This window comes from Sylvia atricapilla, chromosome 4 (assembly GCF_009819655.1).
Source record: "Sylvia atricapilla isolate bSylAtr1 chromosome 4, bSylAtr1.pri, whole genome shotgun sequence".
Lineage (NCBI taxonomy): Eukaryota > Metazoa > Chordata > Aves > Passeriformes > Sylviidae > Sylvia > Sylvia atricapilla.
The window spans coordinates 10690663-10711727 of NC_089143.1; the positions used below are offsets into that span (position 1 = coordinate 10690663).

A 21065-nucleotide genomic window follows, 5' to 3' on the forward strand; every position below is an offset into this window, starting at 1 on the left:
CCTACTTGGGACATTAGAAAAATCAAAAATGTCACACTGTGAGCATGAAAGCTACTGCTGTAGGATTTAGTCTGTGAGAAAAACTTGACAATCCAGAATGCTTCCTAAGTATATTCTGAGGTCATTTGTTCTGTTCAGCCTGAAGGAGATGGAGGGGAGACCTTATTGCAGTCTACAACTTCCTCGTGAGGGGAAGAAATGGAGCAGACACTGATTTTTTTTTTTTTTTTCTGTGGTGACCAGTTACAGGACCCAAGGGAATGGCCTGAAGTTGTTTCAGGGAAGGTTTAGGTTGGATATCAGGAAAAGATTCTTCACCCAGAGGGTGGCTGGGCACTGGAACAGGCTCCCCAGGGGAGTGGTCACAGCACCAAGCCTGACAGAGTTCAAGAAGCATTTGGACAATGCTGTCAGGTCCAGGGTGTGACTCTTGGGGATGGTGCTGTGCAGGGTCAGGAGCTGCACTCGATGGTTCTTGTGGGGCTCTTCCTACTGAGCTTATTCTGTGGTTTTGTGGTTGTGCCATGTCCCTTGTCAGACAGTGCCACTCATTGCAGCATAGTAGCACTCTGTACACTATGAAATCAAGCTCTTTGTTGGTCCACCTGCTGGAAGCTGTTGCCTCTTGTATTTGCCTGTGAGTTCTATGCAAAAATAATTTATTGACCTTCTGCAGAAATTTGGGGCCAAAGATAACAGAACCTTTAAAATACGCTGGTGAAAGACTTTGAATCTTTAGGTGACCTTGGTGAACAGGAAAAGGAGAGAGAGAGGTGGAGATGTCATATGTTTTAGATATTGTGAAATTCTTGTAAATTAAAATAAGAAAATAAAACTTAGGAAATCAGCAATGAAGTCTAAGCAGCTTAACTCCTGTAATTCTGTCATTTTAGCTTATTGAAAACTCTTGGTTGCACATCAGTTCTATGGAAAGGCTCAGTGCTTCTTTGTTTGATTGTTTTTCCCCTGTTAAGTCTTTGGAAGTGGGTATGAAGAGACACTGCTGGAGTTTAGCAGGCCTTTATCCTTTAAGTATACAATACATTTTTACTTCAGGGAACAGTATTCTGAAAATAGACTTGGATGTCCATGGAGATTCCTTCAAATATGGGATTGGAGTGTTTTGTGTATATGCTTTTGGGCAGGATTTAGGCCAGGCAGGATATGTGATCTCAGCTCTGGTATTCAGCTGAAGCTTAGTGTGCCCAAAAATCTTGTCCTGAATATTTCAGATGCTTCTGATTTGTTTATATCATATGAAATATTGCTAGTGGCAGGTATTGTGGTAGTATTGTAGTGCTCACAACATCAGCATCTCTTAATACCAAGAAAATTGGATAAAGCCATAAGCAGTTAGAATGAGTCAGTGATTCTCTTTTGTAAAAACAAAAGCAAAAACCTAATCCAGCAAAGCCTTGCCCTCCACAAAAAAGAAACCAGCATTTAATGGCATAACCTGCAGCTTTTTATAGGGAAACTGTTAAAAGTCAGTATGCTCTCCCTCTCAAACCAAATTAATCTTTATGTTTTCCAGTTGGTTCTCTTTTCTCAAATGCCCTTCTTACCCCTGCTTGCCTTCCATTCTTCTTGTTTCTTCCATATCATTTTCCTGCATTTACACATTTTCTCGTGCCATTTTTCACCTGTGTTAACTCTCTTAGATTGATTCAGTTTTGTATTCCTGTATTTCTTCTGTACAGTGACTTTTTCTGAATTTCAAAGTGGAAATTGGAAAGCTTTTATTTGCTACACCAGGGAACTTATGGGTTGGAAACAAACACAGTTCTGTTCTGTCACTAGTTTTTATCACAGCCGAGCATTGTCATTAGAAAATATTGTGGAGTGCTGTGGAGAGAGATGGTTTATGTTGTGGAATGCTGAAATTACAATAGTGAATGGCCAGTAACTTTTAAACCTACACAAAGAGAGAAAAAAATAATCCTACCTTTCTGATTGTACTCCATCGACTGCTTGAAAGATTTGTTTTAGATGTCTTGGTCCTGCAATAATAAAACACCTTCTAAGTGGTTTCTCCATGTGTACAGATAAGTAAGAAGGATACTCTGAGGCATTAACTGTCTACAGCAAACAACGTGGAAATAGAACAACCTCCTCTTGGTACCTTGTGAATTTTAAATTTAGACAGTGATCAAATAAATCACTTGAGTAGTATGCTCATCCCCTTGAGCTGAACTGGAATGCTAACCTGCTTAAAGTGAGCATAAGCTTTGCTACAGTGGATTAGGACTCATGTGAAGTGTTTAACCAACAACAGTAAAATTAGAAAACTTTCAAATATGCAGTATTATGGGACTCTTTTTCCTATGTGTTTTCTTATTTCTTTTTCTGTCTGGGAGCCACGATATTTATAGCATCAGTTAAAACTTCGCGTGTTCTTGTCAGAGAGCTTCACTCTTCATATCTTCATGAACTTTGAAACTTAAGAAACGCTTCTGGCATTGCAATTATATTCTAGATACTGGTAAAGCTGTTGTTCTTTCAGACATGTGCTCAGCTAAATGGAAAGCTCAGCAAAATGGTTTGTATTAAGAATTTCTAAAGAGACAAATAAATTAATGAGATAATTATAGAATTAGAGTATAACAAATCTGCAGTGCAGATGCTTTTCCTCCTATAAAAATACAAACATTTTCAGTGTTTCTTCAAATGTGAGCCCATGCAGATTTGTGTGTGCATGCAAACCTGTAATGATCATTAATCACCAAGATGAGCTCATTTCTGTGAAATGGGCAACGTATTTTGCTGTGGGTTTTAGAAATTGGACCACGTGCTTTCTTTCATTCTCAGCATCTCTCTGTGTGAGTGTTAACTTGAAAAATCTCAGTGTGGCTTACATTACAAACCACAAATCCACACAGAGTTATGCTTGCACCACTCTTGAAACCTGCAAGGCTTTTCTTGTAAGAAAGTGAAGTTTTTATTGCCCTTGAGATCCCTTTCAGCAGAACACTCCTAGGATCTAAGCCAGGGTAGTTCATTCCTGGATTCAGCATCCGTAGGCAATGGGGCTGGGGAGGGAAAGCACAAGCAACATGGTCATTGCTGCTTCTGCTCTTTTTGCTCTCATTTGGTCTCATTGCATACATATTCTTTGCATTTATAATTTTCAGAATTTATGTGTAAACTCTGACAAGTTGTTATAAAATTCCACTATCTAGCTTCCAGGTTTGAAGGTACCCCAGACCATGTATGTAGTTTCATGATTGCTGTTTGCCTACAGATTGAAGAGGACAGCACTGCATGGAGTCTGACCCATGGGTGACATTTAGAAGACATTCTATTAAACCCTGAAATATGACTGAAAACTAAATGCAAATTTAAGTGCCCTGGATATCTGATGTGACTCATTGCTAAGGAGAACCTGGGATTCATTAAGCCTTAATTCACTGTGTTGCTCTGTCGCCCTTAGAGCAAGTCACTTAAGTTGTGCTGCTGTATGTCACCATTTCATATCCTTCTCAGAGCTTAATGCTTGTGCTGCACTTTGAAGATTTATAGCCCTACTCAATCTTACTATACTGTTGCAAAGGGCTGAATGTTTTTGTGCATCTGCTAAAGATGTGATTAGTACTTTATGCGAAGTGAATAATAAAACTTACAAAGAACGAGTCATGGTGTGTTCCTATTTTTATGCAACCTTTTACTGGGGTCATTTTATGTCCTCTTTGCGTCTATTTTTTTTTTTTTTTTTTTTTGTATAGCTACCATTATTTATATAGTTAGAAGATTCCTCCTTTTAATTTTTGTTCAGATCTCTAATAATCTTATTTGCACTATTGTTCTGTCTTGATGTCCTTATTTGTTTTGTGTAAGCCATGACCTAAACATTTATGCATACATAATAAGTGAAAATAAATCGAAAAATAAAATCCATGGTCCAGTTATGAAAGGATGCAGATTTCATTTTACAAATTCAAAAGAGGTAGCTTTTTAAACTATACTTTCAAGTGCATTCTTAATTGCTGTAAATTCCCTTTGTCTGTTTAAAAAATTCTGAAGTACTAAGTTAGCTATAGAGTTTTCCTTTAATTTATTATCGGGTTTTGTTCATTTATTTTGTTTATTCTAAGAAATTCCTGTATTTCTGTAGAAATGTAAAATGAAAATGCCAGAAAGGAGAGCTTCTGGGAGTCACAGCTGTTAGTAAGTTGTCAGCATACTCCTTATATCATATCCAGGGATAACTGGTTTGATTGTCAACATCTGTCTGATGTCTGTAATTGGCTTTTGACCCCAAGGTAGACAAACCATTCTATATTTGTTCTTAAACTTGTGGTAAAAGCATCCTTTCTTTCATTGTATTTGGACCTTTTTCCTTTTCTGCTTGCTGATAGTTTGGAGCATGGCTGTTAGTCCTATAAATTGCATTCAGACATCTTAAATAAATACTCTTTTTAACATCATCTTTGCTTAGCAACATCCTTTCTGAGATATTCTGGGAAACTTAATACTTGTCTGGTGTATAAAACAGTGTTCCTACATCAAGGTATGTTGCCATATCCTGCTTGCTTCTTGCTTATGTTGTTTAATAGTTTTTTTATTACTCTCTTTGAGACAGAAACATGAAGCCTTATACACTTAGTCACTCCAGCTTATTGCACAACACAATTACCAGTGAGACTCAGTCTTTGGAATATGGCTTACCATGCTGGTGCAGATTGTTAAAGTGAATAGTGTCTACATGGTTGTCATGGATCTGAACAGCAAGTAGCTTTCACATTCCAAAATAACCTGGAATTTAAACAAAATCTTTAGGCTCTCAGAAGCTCATATTAGCATTTTCCATTTCATTTGGTTGCTGAAAACATGCTATCTCAAAGTCATAAAACCAAAATGAAAATGAAATGATCTAAACCTGCTTTGGCATAGACCATAGGTATACTTCAGATCCTGGGTGTGTTTCCTGCTGAACAAAATCAACCTTTTTGACACAGTTATTTGAGCAGTTATTTCCCTAGTTAGCTTCGTGTGCTGCTCTTGAATATCTTTCTAGGCTTTTGGTTTTAAAAGCTTTTGTTTGTCCTCCACTGGAAAGGTGCATGGGGTGCTGCATTTCTGACTGGACAGTTGTCACTCTGATCCAGCTGTGGTCCTGCTCCGTGAGGAGCTCCCACCCTGAAACTTTCAAGCACCAGAGACAGCCTCTCTTTGTATAATGTGTGAAGTCAATGAGGGCTTTTCATAAGAAATGTCTCCCTCACCCTGAGGATCAAAGAGAACTATCATGTTTTACTCAAATAATACAGGGCTTAACTTGTTCTCTCTGGAAATCATAACTTGGTCTTCCAAGCTGAGCTGAAGATCAATTGGTTGTAGACACTGGGTGTTTTCATTTGTTGATAAAAAGTGTTAGAATTCTGTGCTGTCCCCTAGAGTTTCTCCAAATGCTTAGCTATCAATAGGGGTTTGAATTGCCCATTTAATTCAAATGCCCTGAGGTTTGCATTCCCCTCATAGTTTCTTTCCTTTCTCTAGCAACCTTGGCCCTTGTGCTTTTGTGGTACCACTCAAGTATTTTCTCTGCTGCAAAGTCTGTTTGTCCAATAGCTTTTTTGGGGGTCCTTTTGGTGCAAGTTAATTTTCATCATTGCAAGTTAATTTTCAGTGGCACAAACCTCTGATTTCCATGCATTCTTTGTGATTGTGCCCATGTGTTTTACTATGATTGTTTACATATGGTTGTATTAATGTGCTCTCACTGCATTTTGATGGTAAAACTCTGATTAACCTTGCTAGGAGTGGATTCAAAGCCTTTAAGATTCTGTTCTAAGTTCAAGAAAAGGAGCAGTTTTGTAAAATCAAAGTGGAATTGGAAAATCCTGAATTTTTTTCTATGAATGCTTGGAGTGAGGAAATAATCTTCCAACTGTCAAATCTCCCAACTGCACACTTCTCTCTTTGACTCTATAGGGATGAGAAGAAGGAAATGTAGGTAACTATAGTTGTCTTGGGTCTTGGTTCACTTGAAGGAATTGAGGAAGAAGACAAATGAATAGCCAATTTTCTTTACAAAAAGTACATAGGAATTATAATCATGTTGAGGTTATTTATTCTAGCAAACTTTCTTGAATTTAATTTATTATATATATCAGAATGTCATCTCTTGAATTCTGTCATCACATTGCTCCTTGTAAACATAAAACTTGTCACCAACAACATGAAGAATGTAAGCAGGTAAGATGCCATGCACCAGCTAACATTTAATGAAGATTGTTTAACAATTCTTTGAAATCTGACCAATTTCCCTGATTCGTGGAGCACCTCATCAGTAACTGAAAAGGCTCAGGGTATTTCCTGAGTGCTAAAAAGCAGCTGACAAAAGGAGAGATCTTGATTCACAGCTGAAAATAGGCTTTTTGAAAGAGCTCTGTGGTCTTGCCTGTTGTACAAGAGAATTTTCTGGAGAATGACTATCTTTCCATTAGCTAAGGCACCTTGGGATAGTGTTTTTTGTTTAGTTGATTCTGCAACCCATTATCGTGTGCCCATTCATGCTTAGATAGAGGTTCTTAGTCATAGTCATCTGTTAGTGAGGCCCCTTTGGGTCACTGGTAGAAAGAGTTTTATGTTCTGTTTGCTCCACCACTTTTATTGACCATGCTGGATACTTTTTATTTCTTCCTGGTAACTAGTGATCATGAGCTGTTTTAGATGGCAGTATCCTTGTTCCTGGCAGGCTTTCTGCTGTCTGGGCTGTGAATCACAACAAAATAAATTTGCCTTATGTTTTACAAAGTGTTGTATAGAATCATAAAATGATTGATTGAAAGGGAGATCCAGAGTTCTTCTTGGCCCAGCCTTTCACTCAGTCAGTATAGGTCAATATCAGTCTACAGCATGGAATGAAACATGTAACACCCAGGTTTAGCTCATTAATGCATGGAAAGCTTTGATCTTTTTGGCCATATCTGCAGAAGCAGCATATGGCTCTGCTGGGCAGGTAATCCAATGTCAATATAATCTGTCTGTGTTTATATAGTTCTTTATTAGTAAAAATCTTCCAGGAGCCAAGGGTGAAAGTTCAGTACCCAAACTTTTCCACTTCTGTAACAATTTCCTGTTCCTAGCTTGTGTATTAAGTGCCTTCTGATCACTTACCTCCAGCTTTCTGCCCCAAATGCTAGCAATTTGCCTCCTGTTTAAAGAACCTAGAAGAAGAAATAAACACACTGGTGTATTGCTGTGTATTTATATTTGCATATATCATTATGTGCAATATAGAGACATTGATATTCCCTCTAGAAGGAAGTGTTTGTGGCAATATCCCTAGGTCTGTTATTAAATTTTTGCTTATTGTAGGTTACACTGTTCTACAGGTGCCACTTTCTCATTTTAGAGTTTTTGTTGTTCAGACAGGTAAAATAATTACTGGATAAGAAATGTTTTATGACTGGAACCTCTTGCAGCTTTATCCTACAAGTTGCCTGGGCAGGCAGAGGGATGTTGAGAACACAGTTTCAGTAGACACTATTCAGCCAGCACTGAGAAACCATGACAGACATTCTCTTCATGGAACAGGTTATTTTTCTTCCTTTGTAGAAACTGAAATGTGAAGCCATTTGTATGTTTAGAATCTGAGAAATCAACCTATCCAGATGCTTCAAAATTAATTAACGAGAGAGCGTGAGCAAAACCGGTTCCTGCAGCTGTCAGTGCCCATAAATCATCTCTGTTTTTACTTTTGAAGCAGGACAAGAGCATGAATTTAATTAATGGGTTTGGGTTTGACTTGCTCTGGAAACACAGAGTAGAGAAATCGCCCTACCCACACTTTTCACAGATGCCGTAAACATACAAATGTTATTGTGTATTTACTCCTGAATGCTTTCCCACATCGTTGTGCTAGATACAGTTGAATGCCTCTGGCAGGTGGCAAAGCAATGACTGCAACAAATCCTTGTTCTTTGGGCACCCAGATCAGAACAGCAGCAGGTTTGCTCCTGTTCTCCTGGTTCCAGCTGACTTCTGCTTAACAAAGGCATTAGTAATGACTGCTACAGAAAACTCTAGGGGTAAACAAAAGGAGTGGGTTTGTCTGTTTTCCATGATTGGGAATTTAATTATAATATGAAAAAAAAAAAAAAAAAAAAAAAAAAAAAAAAAAAAAAAAGAGGAAATATTTAAAAAAAAAAAAACCCTGTCTTTGCAACGGATCACCAGCAATGTCTCTGCATTGTCTGATTTTTATTGTATTTTTAGTTCTACCTTATGAAGTGCAATAAGGCTGGATCAGACTCCAGCTCAGTGCTGTAGTCAGCACCAGGTACCTCAGAAGGAATTGTGCAAACACCCTTGGTATTATTGGGAGCTGGAATTACATAACATTTACATCACATCAGCCCTGGCTTTAAGTCTCTTGTGTCTGAAGACTTACATTCTCCTGGATCATTTAACTTGTTAAAAGTTAAGTTTGATTTTGTCATGTTCACTGTTGTGATGCTGGATAGTGTTTAGGTTTTTTCCGTGGAAACTCATTATACTCTTTCCTTTGGTAACAAATTTGGAGATGGCAATTGCCCAGACTTGTTACGCTGGAGGAGGAATTTTTTTTGCTCCTGGGCTAGTTCCTTTTTTGACCGGACTGAATGTTCCCCCTCATTTATGTAATTATGTAACAGGATGGCTACCCTTTTCCCTTTAGTCTGCAAAGTGTGGGATTTCACTGTCTAGACAGCTACAGGACTTGAAAAAATGTTTACTAAGAAATGTAGGTTTGTTTTGTTTTTGTTGTTTTTTAATAAGAGGAAGTTATTCAGAAAAACATTATTTCAGCTCCTCTATAGAGATGGACTTTTGTTTGGTGTGGGTGTCTGAGATGTGGAGATAATCTCCAAGTAAATTGGAGGATAGTGGTTCTTTGTTCAAATACTGAGAAATAAACTTGAAAATACTGAAAAAATGGTTGAATGTTGCTTTATATGCCCTATGTCCCATGTTGCCTACAAGTGAGAAAGAATTCTGAAAACTCTAGGTGCAGAATGGCATTCACCCTCCTATAATTACTTGAGCCATGTGATGTTGTACTAAAAGTATCAGTTCTTGCTATTCTCTTGTTTTTGTTGTTGCTTAGAGAGTCTTCTAGGAAAGCGTGTTTCTGGGGCTTCAAAGAGAACTGGGCCATTAAAATTCAGAACAACATTGCCAGGCCTGTGGGTGAATACATTTATGAATATTTACCTGGAAGTTAAGATTTGGAGTAAGTGTTAGGAGTGCAAGCTACTGAACATTTGAATCCTCAAATCTCTCTTCCTTTCCCTATGATGCTCACATCCTGACAAGATCCATGATCCTTGTTTTTTAAAAATTCATGCCAAAAATATGCATGTGCTGTAGATGTCTCTTTCCATTGTCTTTTCCAGTAAAACTGTCTGATGTGGCATGAACTACCTAATGCAAATATATCCATATGATTAGCTAGTCTAGCCAGCTAATCTGAGTTGCAGGTGTCTTGTTTAAGGCCTGTTTCTGTAAACAGTATTCCCAGACACCCAGGCATCTCCAGTCTCTGACTGTTTTCAGGCAGTGGTGCCAAACAACGTCTAATTTAGGTACAAAAATTAATGAGGTTTCTGAAGAGTGTAATGCACTGTCAAACGCACTTTTGTTGGCAAAGAGCCGTGGGGAGCCATCTCTAGAAATAGGGTCTCCCTCTCATGTTTTTGAAGATGTGGAAATGGATGACATTAAATCATGGGTTATAATTTAGACAGTGAGAAGTTTGCAGGCTGATTCTGTAAGTAGAAAAATCCCTTGAGGAAATACATTGTGTCTATAATCCTTCCAGTCAGGAGATTAGAGAGTCAGTCAAAATCTAACTTACACACATGGCCTAATAGTAAAGATTGTGCTAATAGAGGTAAGAATTTTAGCTGAAGTCTTTTGCTTAAGGCTATGAAAATTGGGTGACTTTGAAAAATGGTATTTCTTTTCCAGAAGGTGTAGTAGAAAAATGATCTGAGCTATAATTAGTTGAACATGATACTTCTATTGCAACATTAGAAATAATTGTATTTACTTAAATTTGTGGTTGAAAGAATCCCAGTGTGCTTAGCATTTGGTTATATATTTGGATAACATATGTAGCCTTTAGGGCTCAGATTTCAGAGTGAGACTTGTTCATTATAATTTGTAATTGCGTGAATATTATAATATATATATTATAGTATATATATATATTATAATATAATATTAATATTAACATTAATGTGCCAATATGTATTATATTGACACAATAATGAGCCAATGTGAACCAGAGGTGCTTCAGATGACATTTTGAATCTTCAGAGCTAGGAAACACAGACTTGGGAGCAGGTTCTCCTCATAATTTTTGTTATATGCATCTATATCTATATCTATATATAATCATACTCCCTGTAGTTAGTGTGGAAAGTCCTACACTACCAAATTTAGTTTTTAATAACATACATTCTTTTAGAGAGATAAGTGATTTGCAGTGGCTGATGCTTCTTCCTCCTGCTTTTGGTGGGGTGCCTCCTTCTTCTAAGAATGAGTTTTTCTTGAGAGGGTGGACCCAGGTTCTGTCTTGCTCCAGAATTATAAAGAGTAGAACAAATGGATGGGCCCTTATTCTATAGCTGATGTGCATTTAGGTAGCTCATCTTACATCAGTAATTGCTGTAATCCACCCTTGCTAAAAATGGCACCTATATTCGGTTTACTCTTGGTTATGAAATACTTGCACCCACGGTGTGAACACTCCTGTCACATCTATGGGATGGGGTGTGCAGTCCAGGGGAGTTTGGCTGACAACTTTCTGGTGTCTGCATCGGAGCAGCAGGAGCACTGAGTCCTGGGGAGCCAGGACTGGAGCAGTTGTCAGTGAGGTGAAGTGTTAATATGAGGCTTACTCAATGCTTCCTGCTTTTCCTGAAGTTCCCCAGCTTGGGTGTGGGAGGTGTAAAACTGTACCCAAAGGCCAGAAAACCCCACTGCAAAAGTAGTCAATAGCTCTACCCTTCTCTCCTCCTGGTTTCTGTGCATGCAGAGACCAGACTGTGATGGGGCACAGTTCTCCTGTGGGTGAGAAACACAGGAGTTTTTTATTAAAATTTAATGTTCACATAAGGGCCTAAAAGGCACATAAAATCCTGCTGAAGCTTGCTTATCCTCGTCCATTTGAAATTTCTAGCTTTAATGCTGGCATTATTTTCGTCCTCCAGACAAATTAAAGCTCAGGAGGAGGCATCAGCAGTGAGCCCTCTAAGCAAAGCAGGAGTAGCAAAGATGAAGATTTTGAAAGTCATTTCAGCAAAGCAGGCAGTAATGGAGATTTTCAAAATGAAAACAGTTCCCTAATGTGGTCTCTAATGCCTTTTCAAAGTGGGTAGCAAAGGTGTTTTTCAGACAAGCTACTGCAATTCAATTAGACTGACCTAATTTTTATTTCTTCTCTATCTCCTACAGATTTCCACACTGATACAATTTAGCTTTCTTAAAATCATGTTATGGCTTAGAAGGGATTTGGGTACAGCACTGTTAATTGACAGAGTTTAAATACAGGAAATGTTCCCTAAAGTTTGCCTAGTCTGTATGCTAATTTGAACTAAAAAAACTTTAAAAGGACTTTTTTGATTTGGGCAGATGAAACTTTTTTGATTTGGGCAGAAAGGAAAGTAAGCTTTGTTGCAGCCCAGGGCAAATACTACTGGGTATGACTTATGCAATATATATATAGTTTTTCAATTAGGAGAACAGATTATAGGCCCACTCTTCTATATTTGTATCATTCTCTTTGTGCTGACTGCTCACAGTGACACAGTAAGTGACACAAACTCTCACTAAACACCTATAAACTCAGTCGTGTGCATCACATCTCACAGTTAGCAGAACTGGTTATGCATTTAAAGCAGCTTTATCTAGAAATAGAAATTCTTACTGGGCTTTCTTCAGCAGCTTCTGTTTTCTTTATTTAACCAAATTAAATGCTGATTTAAAATGCATTGATGACATTGAATGAGATTATGGAGTGATGGTTCTAGGTTCCAAGCCTTTGAAATAAATAAAAGTTCTTTTCAAAGCATGAAAATATTTTTTCTTGCAACCTATTTCTTAATTTAAAATCACTGATCCTATGAGACTGACAATCCAAGCAGCTGTTTAAACCTGAAACCTAATTTGGCCCTAGAAATGATGCTGCTGTGAAGCAAAAATAAACTAATAAATAATCCAGATTTAGATTGGTGCATCAGTCTTTTGTACAGAATTGCTGCAGTTTAACTCTGCTAGTGCAACACCACCCTTTTCCTTTAGAGCTGTGAGTACTACACATCGGGCTTTCCACAAGGTGCTTTGGCAGTGGTTTGGCAGCTGAAGCAATGCTACTGTGGCATTTAATACAAGCTGGGTTGTCACATTTCCAGTGCCAAGAGACCCCTGCCTGTGCTGGCGTGAGACTGCCTTCCCTGGCAGGTGTTGGTGTGTACTTGCAATATGCATATGCAGGGTTGAAACCAAAAGGATGGTTTAAATGGTGAGAGACATCCTCCCTGCTTGCAGTCTTTGTTCACTTCTTATGTAAAGAAGGTCTGAAATTCAGACATTTATTTCTCTGTTGTAGTTTGAACTTACTAACTGGTGTGATTTGTATGGAGTCCAGGGATTTTAAGCAGACAACACAAGGCAAAAGTTATTATTACTCAGTATTTCTTTTGATTTTACTTTCAAAAATGCAATGTATCATGTCTAGAATGAGCTTTATTGAAATTTTGAAGTTGCTGAGGATAGATAAGTCTAGCAAAGACTTCCTTTTTCTGCAGTGCAGTCACAGATGAGTCATGCCAGTCCTTCAGTCATGTGATTTCATTCTTTCAATGGATGTTTCCTCAGCTTTGGCCAAACCTATTTTTTAATGTTAAAATCCTGGAGTTCAATCATGCATCCCAAAGCAAATAATGATGCAGTGCATTTCTTTTAGGAATCACATTTAACTAATGGCCTAAGGGATTTATGGGAACTAAGAATAAATTACACCTCCAGTAATAATTCATAAATATTACCAATATTCCAATAAATAATACCTCCACTTTTTTTTCCTCTCAGCTATTTAAACTCTTTCTCAGGTTCTGTTGACAGGGATGCTTGTGTGGACCAGGGTCTGGAGCCTGTAATGGTCCGTGCTGTCCCTTGCAGTGTTCTATGTCTTTTATTGTGGTGATTCACCATATACACTTCTCAGATTCTGACAACTAGAGGCATTCCTATTTATTATATATATTTTTTTCAAATGGCATCTGTTAATAACAGGCAGGGAAAGGTAAGTCTGATTTACAGAAGCCATAAAGATGTAGCTTTGTTCTGGTTGAGCTAATGTAATTTTCTTCTGGTTTCTTTTTGAAATTCTTTGTGAAAAGCCTATTTTCCCTTTAACTATATAGCATGATCCTTGTGATGGTCTTTACCTATTTGAGAGAGTCTTGAGGTTCTTTGGCCTCTGGAAAAAATATTAGGGCCTAGTTTTTGTGCTCCTTCCCAGTTTGATATCCAAAGAACTGGGCTGCTGTCCCAGTTTGGATCACAGTGCTGGAAAAAATGAGATGGTGAAGAGACAGGAAAGTGCTTGAGTTAGTAATGGAGACCCATATAGCTGCTAGATTCTATCAAATCTTGCCTTGTTCATATCAAGTAGACATCAGAATTCATTTCAGCTAGGATGGACAGGCAAATCTGCATAAAGATTCAGTCAGTGCTCTCCCAACCCTTCTGCTGTCTGATCAAGTTCCAGTCTACAAATTTCATTGTGATGAGGTGAGGAAGGGGTCTGAAGGAATAAGATATTTTTGTCCTTTACAGGAGAAAGAAGGCCTTTTCCCACTGTGCTGTCTGGCATATTACCTCCTGAAATCCTTCAATTTTATCAAGCTTTATGTTTTTATTTTCTCTGTAGCAAAATGTTCTTGCAGAAGGGACTTATGAGTGACTTGCTGTGAAGTTTCCTGTCGCAATTAAATTTCTGTGATGCTGAACTGCTGCTAAGAGCCAGCCCTCTTCTCATCTATTTCTTGTGCTGTATGTATTCAACAGGAAAAAAGTGAATTTGAAGCTTCACAATGAACAAAAGTGCTGAAAAATTAGCACTCTGCTGTGGCTAGAGTTCAACCCGAGTTCATAAGGTGAGAGCCTGTGCTCAGAGGCCTTGACACCTGCAGAAACCAGTGCATTGCCCTAAGGCAGCTGGAGCTGAGGGTGTCTCTGAGGTGTCCCCTGGCTCTGAGTGCAGCACTGAAGTGGCCTCTGGCAATAGGGAGGAGTGGTTTTCCCCAGAGGTGGGACAGAGACACAGCTCTCTACTGATTTCCTCCTTTCTTCCTGTAACCAAAGCTGTGTTTGTTAGTCAATTCCTTAGTCAGGGGGTGTTTAACAGCCAAAAACCAACATGGGAATTTGTAAAACAAGCCTGTGGCTTTATCTGCAATACCTGTACTTGTGACATGATGTTAAATCACCAGCACTGCTAAAGTCTGAGAGGAGAGAGAAAACCCTTCACTATTACCTCTGGAAAGCAGCACTCTGCATGTGATGCTGTACAAAAGGAACAAAGCCTGGCTAAGTCAAGCTATATTGATAGATCTGTTGTTTGGTTTTTTTTTTTTTTTTTTTTTTTTTTGTTTTTTTTTTTTTTAAATTTTTTTATTTTATTTAATTTAATTTTTTTCTTTTTTTCCTTTTTTTTAAAATTAATTAATTAATTTATTTTTTTATTACCTTTTAAAATAGTAGAAATTTTTTCTAACGTGAAAGAAGTGTGGAAACTTGAGAAATGGTGTCTCCATATGCAAAGCCTAAGAAGAAAGAAGCAGGTGGAAAACATTAATACGAGGGCCATTAGCTGTGTGTTTTGGGTGGAGCAATGATTGGGGAGAACAGCTTTGTGATAAACAGGCCTGACCAACTCCCAGCAGTCTGGTTGTGCTTCCTGCTGGCACTGCCTGCCTGTGCTCTCTGTTGTTCTAGATGTGGGTGCACTGCAGGAGTGGTCCATGGGACACATGGTCCAGCTCCAGCTGCAGTCAAGTGCTATTCCATAGCAGAACAATTCACAATTCCCTGCCTAGCTGTATGGGGTTCTGAGAGGATGTGACTTTTTTTATGCATGAGACCCTGCCTAGCAAAATCTGTTTTGTTGTCTTAAGTCCTGTTACTGGGCTTGATATCAGCATGCTACTGGTAACATCCCTTCTGTCTGGGCAAGGCAGCTTGACAGCTACATTATCCAAAGCGACTTGAAGTTCATAAACCTGGTGTTTCCTTGGCTTTGGAGAGTCCCTGCTGCTCTGAGCCACCTCATGACCAGTGTAGACACTGGTATCTACTGCTACTGGAGCCACATGAGGCAGTAGTCACCACAGGTTGTGCAATAACCTCCTGATGACACTCATCATTTGGAATTTCAGGTACCTGAAATTGTGTGCCTCCTAAACACGAGGGGATTAAACCCCAGAGTTTTTATTTCTCAGGGATAATGTACTTAATAAAAAACAAGATGGGATTGGGTTCCAATTCTTATTCTCCCTAAGGTAAGAATGTGCTGAAAGCCTGGATCCAGTCTGGAACAGCCTAGGTAATCTAGAGATGTTTAAATATAGTATGTGTTATTGGGTGTCTCTGGGACAGCCAAAGCAGCGAGACCTTTAACCCTTTTGGTGCTTGTAGATTCTGCTGTAACACAAACAAGGAAATGCTGCAAACCCTGATGGTAGCTCAGAGACAAGGCACCTGTAACCTCCTTGCATGGGGAAATCCTACAGGAAGTATAATGGGAGCTGGGTAATTGTATGCTGTGAGTAACAAATACCTCAGAGTCTTCCAGGTGTCTAACCTGGATGCTTCAAAAAGGCCATTCATGGAAAGCTTTGTGGCAATCAATTGCAGTCTTGCTTCCATAAGGAGATCTTCAGGCCTCCTGGAAAGAAAAGGAAGTGCCTGGAAAAATTAGGGTAGAGCTCAGGCTCTGTTTCAGGCAAGACTTTCTTACCAGGTCTTTCAAAAAGGTTTATTGACATGAAGGCTGAATCATATTTGTGTTGTGTTTTGCTGGACTAGAAATACATTGTTTCTCCGTGGGAGAAAAGTGAATTGGCCCAGTAAGTAGAAGAGTTTCTCAAATCAGGCATTTCTAGCCTTTGTTTTCCACACAGGTGTGTTATTTTTCCCATGGGAGGAAAGTACCAAAAGATATCTCTGTGTGGGAAGGTGGCATGGGAGTAGGGTGAAGCTAGTTCTGCAAACATGCTTATTATTTCAAATACCACCCTAGAGAGGGTCTGCAGATTTTTGGAGACTGGGCTCCATGTGGTAGGTAGGAGGGGGTTTCTGTGCTATTGATTAACTTCAAATTGTGTGGGATTTTCCTGGCGTAAATGCATAGGGTCTTTGCCAATTTAAATTTAATTTCCCTTCTGTCAAAGGAGCTGCAAGAGCTCCTTTGGGAGGAGAATATTTTGGGGGTGAAGAACTCCAGTATCTGCAGGCCTTGATAGAGTCAACTTTTCCATTTTGTTTGGGAGAAGGAGCATGTCATTTCCTGGGCAGTAGTGTATTTACTCACATAGTTTCTTTTGCAAGAAACTTTCTTTTCTAGAGCCTTACTCAGGAAACTCTGTACAGAGCACAAAAGGCTTTTTTTTAATGTATCTTTGAATATTATCCTCCTTACTGGGAATGCCATGGAGATGAGAAAAACCAGAACAACCTGAATAAAGAACAAACCCTGCAGTGTAGCAATAGACTTGTACAGGTTGGGAAACAGAAGGCCAAATCTAGAAAAGAGGAGGCTCTTGGTGGACTCAGTCCTTGGGTTAGAGAATCTGTGCCAGTATCTAGGTAAGCTGTTCAACTGTGTCAGCACTGCACTGCACTCTCAGTTCTGTGGGCAGAGCAATATTGCAGGCTGCAGGAATGTGAGATAAACTAGACTTGTACTGGCCAAAAATAAGTCTGTTGTACTGAACAAGGAGATCTCAGTCTATGATTAACTTTATTTCATGTCAAGAGCAGAACATACAAATCTAGGCTCTTTCATGGCATGGTAGTGAACAATACAAGCCCTGCAGCATGAGCATACCACTGCTGGATTATTTGTCCTAAATGTACTTTAGAGAAATTCAGTCAGGTTTAGTTTATGCTCACAAATACTCATTTAATGCAGCTGTTACAGCAATGCAAACCACAGGTTTGCAATAAGCCATGCTTCTGAGGCTCATCTCAAATACTGGCCTTATGAAACAATTTTTTTTGCACATTTGCCATTTTTGTATCAAGCTAGAATGACACAGAGAATGGAAAAGAATTTCAGAAAATAAGAAGAATCAGTGGTTTACAAACATAATTGTTTGATAAAGGCAATTTTAACATATGTGGCAGCTTAACAGGCTAAAGGATCAACAGATTTGGGGGGAAATATGAAGCTAACTTCCTGAAGGGCAGATAGAACCAACAGGGAAAAGAGACAATGTAGGTTTCACTATTTCAAAGAAAATTTATACAAGAATAGAGGATAGAGGAAAAAATGTATTTTTTGTAAATGTGGCTTTAAGATTTCAAGCTATAACTGGATTTTCAAATTGGAATGCAAACAAAAGGAAAAGATACTGAAACCTGTTTATAAATAGCTTTAGTTTGCAGAGTTACACCCTTGGCTTGTTACTGCTAGCCCAAAATGAGTCCTACACAAAGGAGTAGGTATGACCCACAAAGCACATGCTATAAATTCATTGTTCAGACAAAACCTATATTTTCCTGGCAAGACTGAAACAGAAGATGATGAATTAAGAACTTGGCCTCTTGCCTGAATTCATAGCTCCTAGAAGGTCTGAGAATCAGTCAGCTGTGCACAGGGCACAATGTTTGGGCTAAGGCATACACAGAAGAATGGATTTTGAGGAGTGAAAGTAAAACTTGGAGAGCAGTGTACTTGGTGCAGAAGAGTCAGGTTTGAAAGAAAAATTTGATTTTGTTAATTTTAAAAAACAAACCTCACCATGTTGTCCTGTATGGAAACAGTGATAAAAATAATTTTATCACTTTCTTCATTATTCCTTACCCTTGCTGCTTTTTAATTGGATCATAACATGAAATCCAGGTAAGTAATATAGCTGGCATTATGACACCTGGAGAAGATGCTTTCCTCATCAGAAGAATTTTACATGTTGTGGGAGCAAATTTATTTTATTCTGTGAGCAAAATAATAATATTGTTAATTATGTCAGGTATTGGTGGTCCAGAGTTCCCATAAATGCCTGGCATGTTAGGGGCACAAATTGTTTATAATTAGGTATTTGAGTGAATGGTAAGGCTGGGATGTGCCTGGCTCATTTCTGAGTTATTTCTGAGACAGTCTTGCAGCTTGTCATCTAGAACTGCTCAGGCCTAGACACCGTGGGGACGTTTGAGCAGGATCAAATATGTGCACTAAAATTAGGAATCCTTCTAAAACAGTATAAGCCATATTAGTCAACGTCCTGATCAGATTTTATCTGCGTCTTCTCTCATATCAGACATAGCCTAAAAGATACTAAAACACCTGATGTATTCATTAGTCCTTCACCCTTTTTTTGGGAGGGGGTTGGCAGTGGAGTGGAAATTTTTCCCCCAGTTTCACTGCTCAAGATGCTTCTCCTACACAATGCTGCTTTTACATACCAAGTGTGGGAAACATACCAGGATGCTTTTATTAACCCAGTTGTTCCTGAACATACCACATAAAGATTGGTCAGCAGAGAGTAGAAAAGGATAGTTACAGAAGACTGTGAAAATGGAAAACAAACATTTTAAAACAGAAAAATACTCAATTATAAGTCACACTCAAAAATTTGCGAGCAATCACTCTGATACAATACTTTAATAAATGCCCTTTTTAGGTAGCATGACTTTTTCTCTTACATGAGCTCTTTTTGATTCAAAGGGTTTTTCTTTCTTTTAAATACAGCACTTTGATTGAAGTGTAAAGCATAGGGATAAATTAATCTAGAGCTCTTTAGAATGCAGGTGAACTTTTCCATTTGATTATTTTAAACCAATTTCCTTCACGGACATTGAGTGATGATGGGTGGCTAAGGGAATGATTAGACACAACAATTTCATGAACAAGAGAAAAGAGCTTATATGTTATCAATACGATAGCTATTTCTCAGAACAAGGCAGATCCAAAGTATTGACCACTGCGTCCAAAAGGCCCAAATGTTGCTAAAATGTGATAATGGTCAGATAGCAGTGAAATACAGCTGCATTTCTGTAGTCTTATTGAATTGCTGATCTTGATTGCATTTGCAAGTTTTTTTAGTCTCTCAGTAAAACAATACTAGAAAACTATAGGAAAAGATTCACAGCCTTAAAAGACAGTCTGTCTGGGTTCAAGACAGCTTAGTAATTTTTTTCTTCTATTAATCCTGTGCAAAAGAATGGGCTATATTCACCAAAATTATCAACGAAGATTGCACTATCAGGTCTAATTTGCTGGAGTGTGTTTTGCCTATGGATTTGTTCGTGATGCTGTAATGCTGTATGCCAACACCAGGCTGACATTTCCAGCAGAACTCCTTGTTCCAGGGACAATAAATGGTGTGCCTCAGGTCACACTGTCATAAAGCAAATACCTGCTGCTTGTGTTGGAACTTTATTTATTGGTCAATCTCACATATTGCCCTGTCACGAGAAAGTCACTGGGTTGGATTTCTAAAGACTCTCTAGAGGCAGATTTGACTCTTAAGGAATTTGAGATACTTGGGTTCAAATTCTGCCTCTACCCAGAGATGGGGGCTGATTTACCTCCTTGCTTCTCAAACCTGGCTTCCCCCCACATGGAAAATCTAGGTAGCTATGTGCTCTGGAACAAATAATTTCTCTCTCACTCTCCAGGAGGAATGTCCAGCCACACTGATATGTCTGGTGCCACTGTAAAGCTTTTACTGGGAAAGGATGGAAGGGAAATGAAAGAAAGCTGGGGCTGTAGTCTGATGGATAACTGGGTGCTGGTAATTGGCTGTGAAAACAGCAAGCTGACCTTTCCTTAGCATCTAGCTTTTTGCCCTTGGCTTTCCTCTGTTTTCTTAAACTGTCTTTGATTTTTGTATTTTTTCTTAAACTGTCTTTGTTTTTTTGACCATCTGTACCGTAGTAAATCCCTATGTTTTTGCTCTATATTAACAAACAGTGAATGGAAATGTTTTTATAAAAGGTAATTAATGGGATAATTGCACTGAGCATTAGTTTTTAATGTATATTGGTAATCTGTGTGCATTCATCCAAAGCAATGAAAGGAAAATACTCCCAAGTGATTTTAATTTTAAAAGAGATGTTAAAGACAAAAATGAGACATGGTAAATGGTGGTAGCTCCTTGGGCCCCTGGTAGCCTTCCATTAAGGGCTGATGGCTGTAGTTTCTATTTCATTTACACTGAAAATGAAATCTTATGGTATTCTTGGTGTTTATCCCTTTATCTACATTTGCCCCTGAAATGGTGCCTGGCAGCTGAATCTGTATTATCTTTTCTGTGCAGACATTGCCTATTCACTACTGCTGTTCAGTGGGGACATGCACGTACTCCGACAGCAAAGTTCAGGGCTGATACCAAGCCATGCAACATCTGCTAAATTCACATGGGGAAAGGGAATATAAAAACAAATACACAAAGGGCACACATACTGAGATGGTAAATATTGTTTTTTCCATGCCACGCCCAAACCAGAAATAGAGACAGAGGAGGCCTTAACAAAGCTTGTTTCAGGTTCCTGACAGCTGACAGTAACTGCTTGTTTTCCACTGAGCTGTAAGTGAACAAGACAAACGTACTCCAAAAGCATGAATTAGCTTGAGACTTAGGCTTCTTTTGCTATGAGTAGATCAGAAGTAGATGAGAAGAATAGCTCCATGGAAATGTGTAGTGTTAAAGTCATGTTAATAGGATTGCTATCAAGTTTGCTTGCCATAAGAGAAGGAGAGTGGCTAACACTCTTTTTCAGAGGTAATAGAGTGCCTGCACTGTATTGGGACAGCATGGATTCACTGCTGGGCAGGTGGAGCAGCTGGC

The 21065-nt window shown here is 38.7% G+C and overlaps 1 protein-coding gene across 4 annotated transcripts in view; it reads right to left on the reverse strand.

Moving 5' to 3' along the window:
- The window catches only part of C4H4orf19 (chromosome 4 C4orf19 homolog), a 41086-nt gene that overhangs the window by 14861 nt on the left and 5160 nt on the right, over positions 1–21065 (reverse strand). For 2 of the 4 annotated variants that reach the window (XM_066317137.1, XM_066317136.1), the window contains exons 2-3: positions 7120–7169; positions 4666–4752 (exon numbers count right to left, since the gene is read on the reverse strand). Coding sequence is in view for 1 of the 4 variants with exons in the window: in XM_066317135.1 (XP_066173232.1) it covers positions 1946–2037 (92 nt within the window). In the remaining 3 variants the exon portion in view is untranslated. Of the gene's footprint in view, positions 1–1945; positions 2038–4665; positions 4753–7119; positions 7170–21065 lie in introns of those variants that run through there. The other 2 variants (XM_066317138.1, XM_066317135.1) reach the window with 2 other exon arrangements.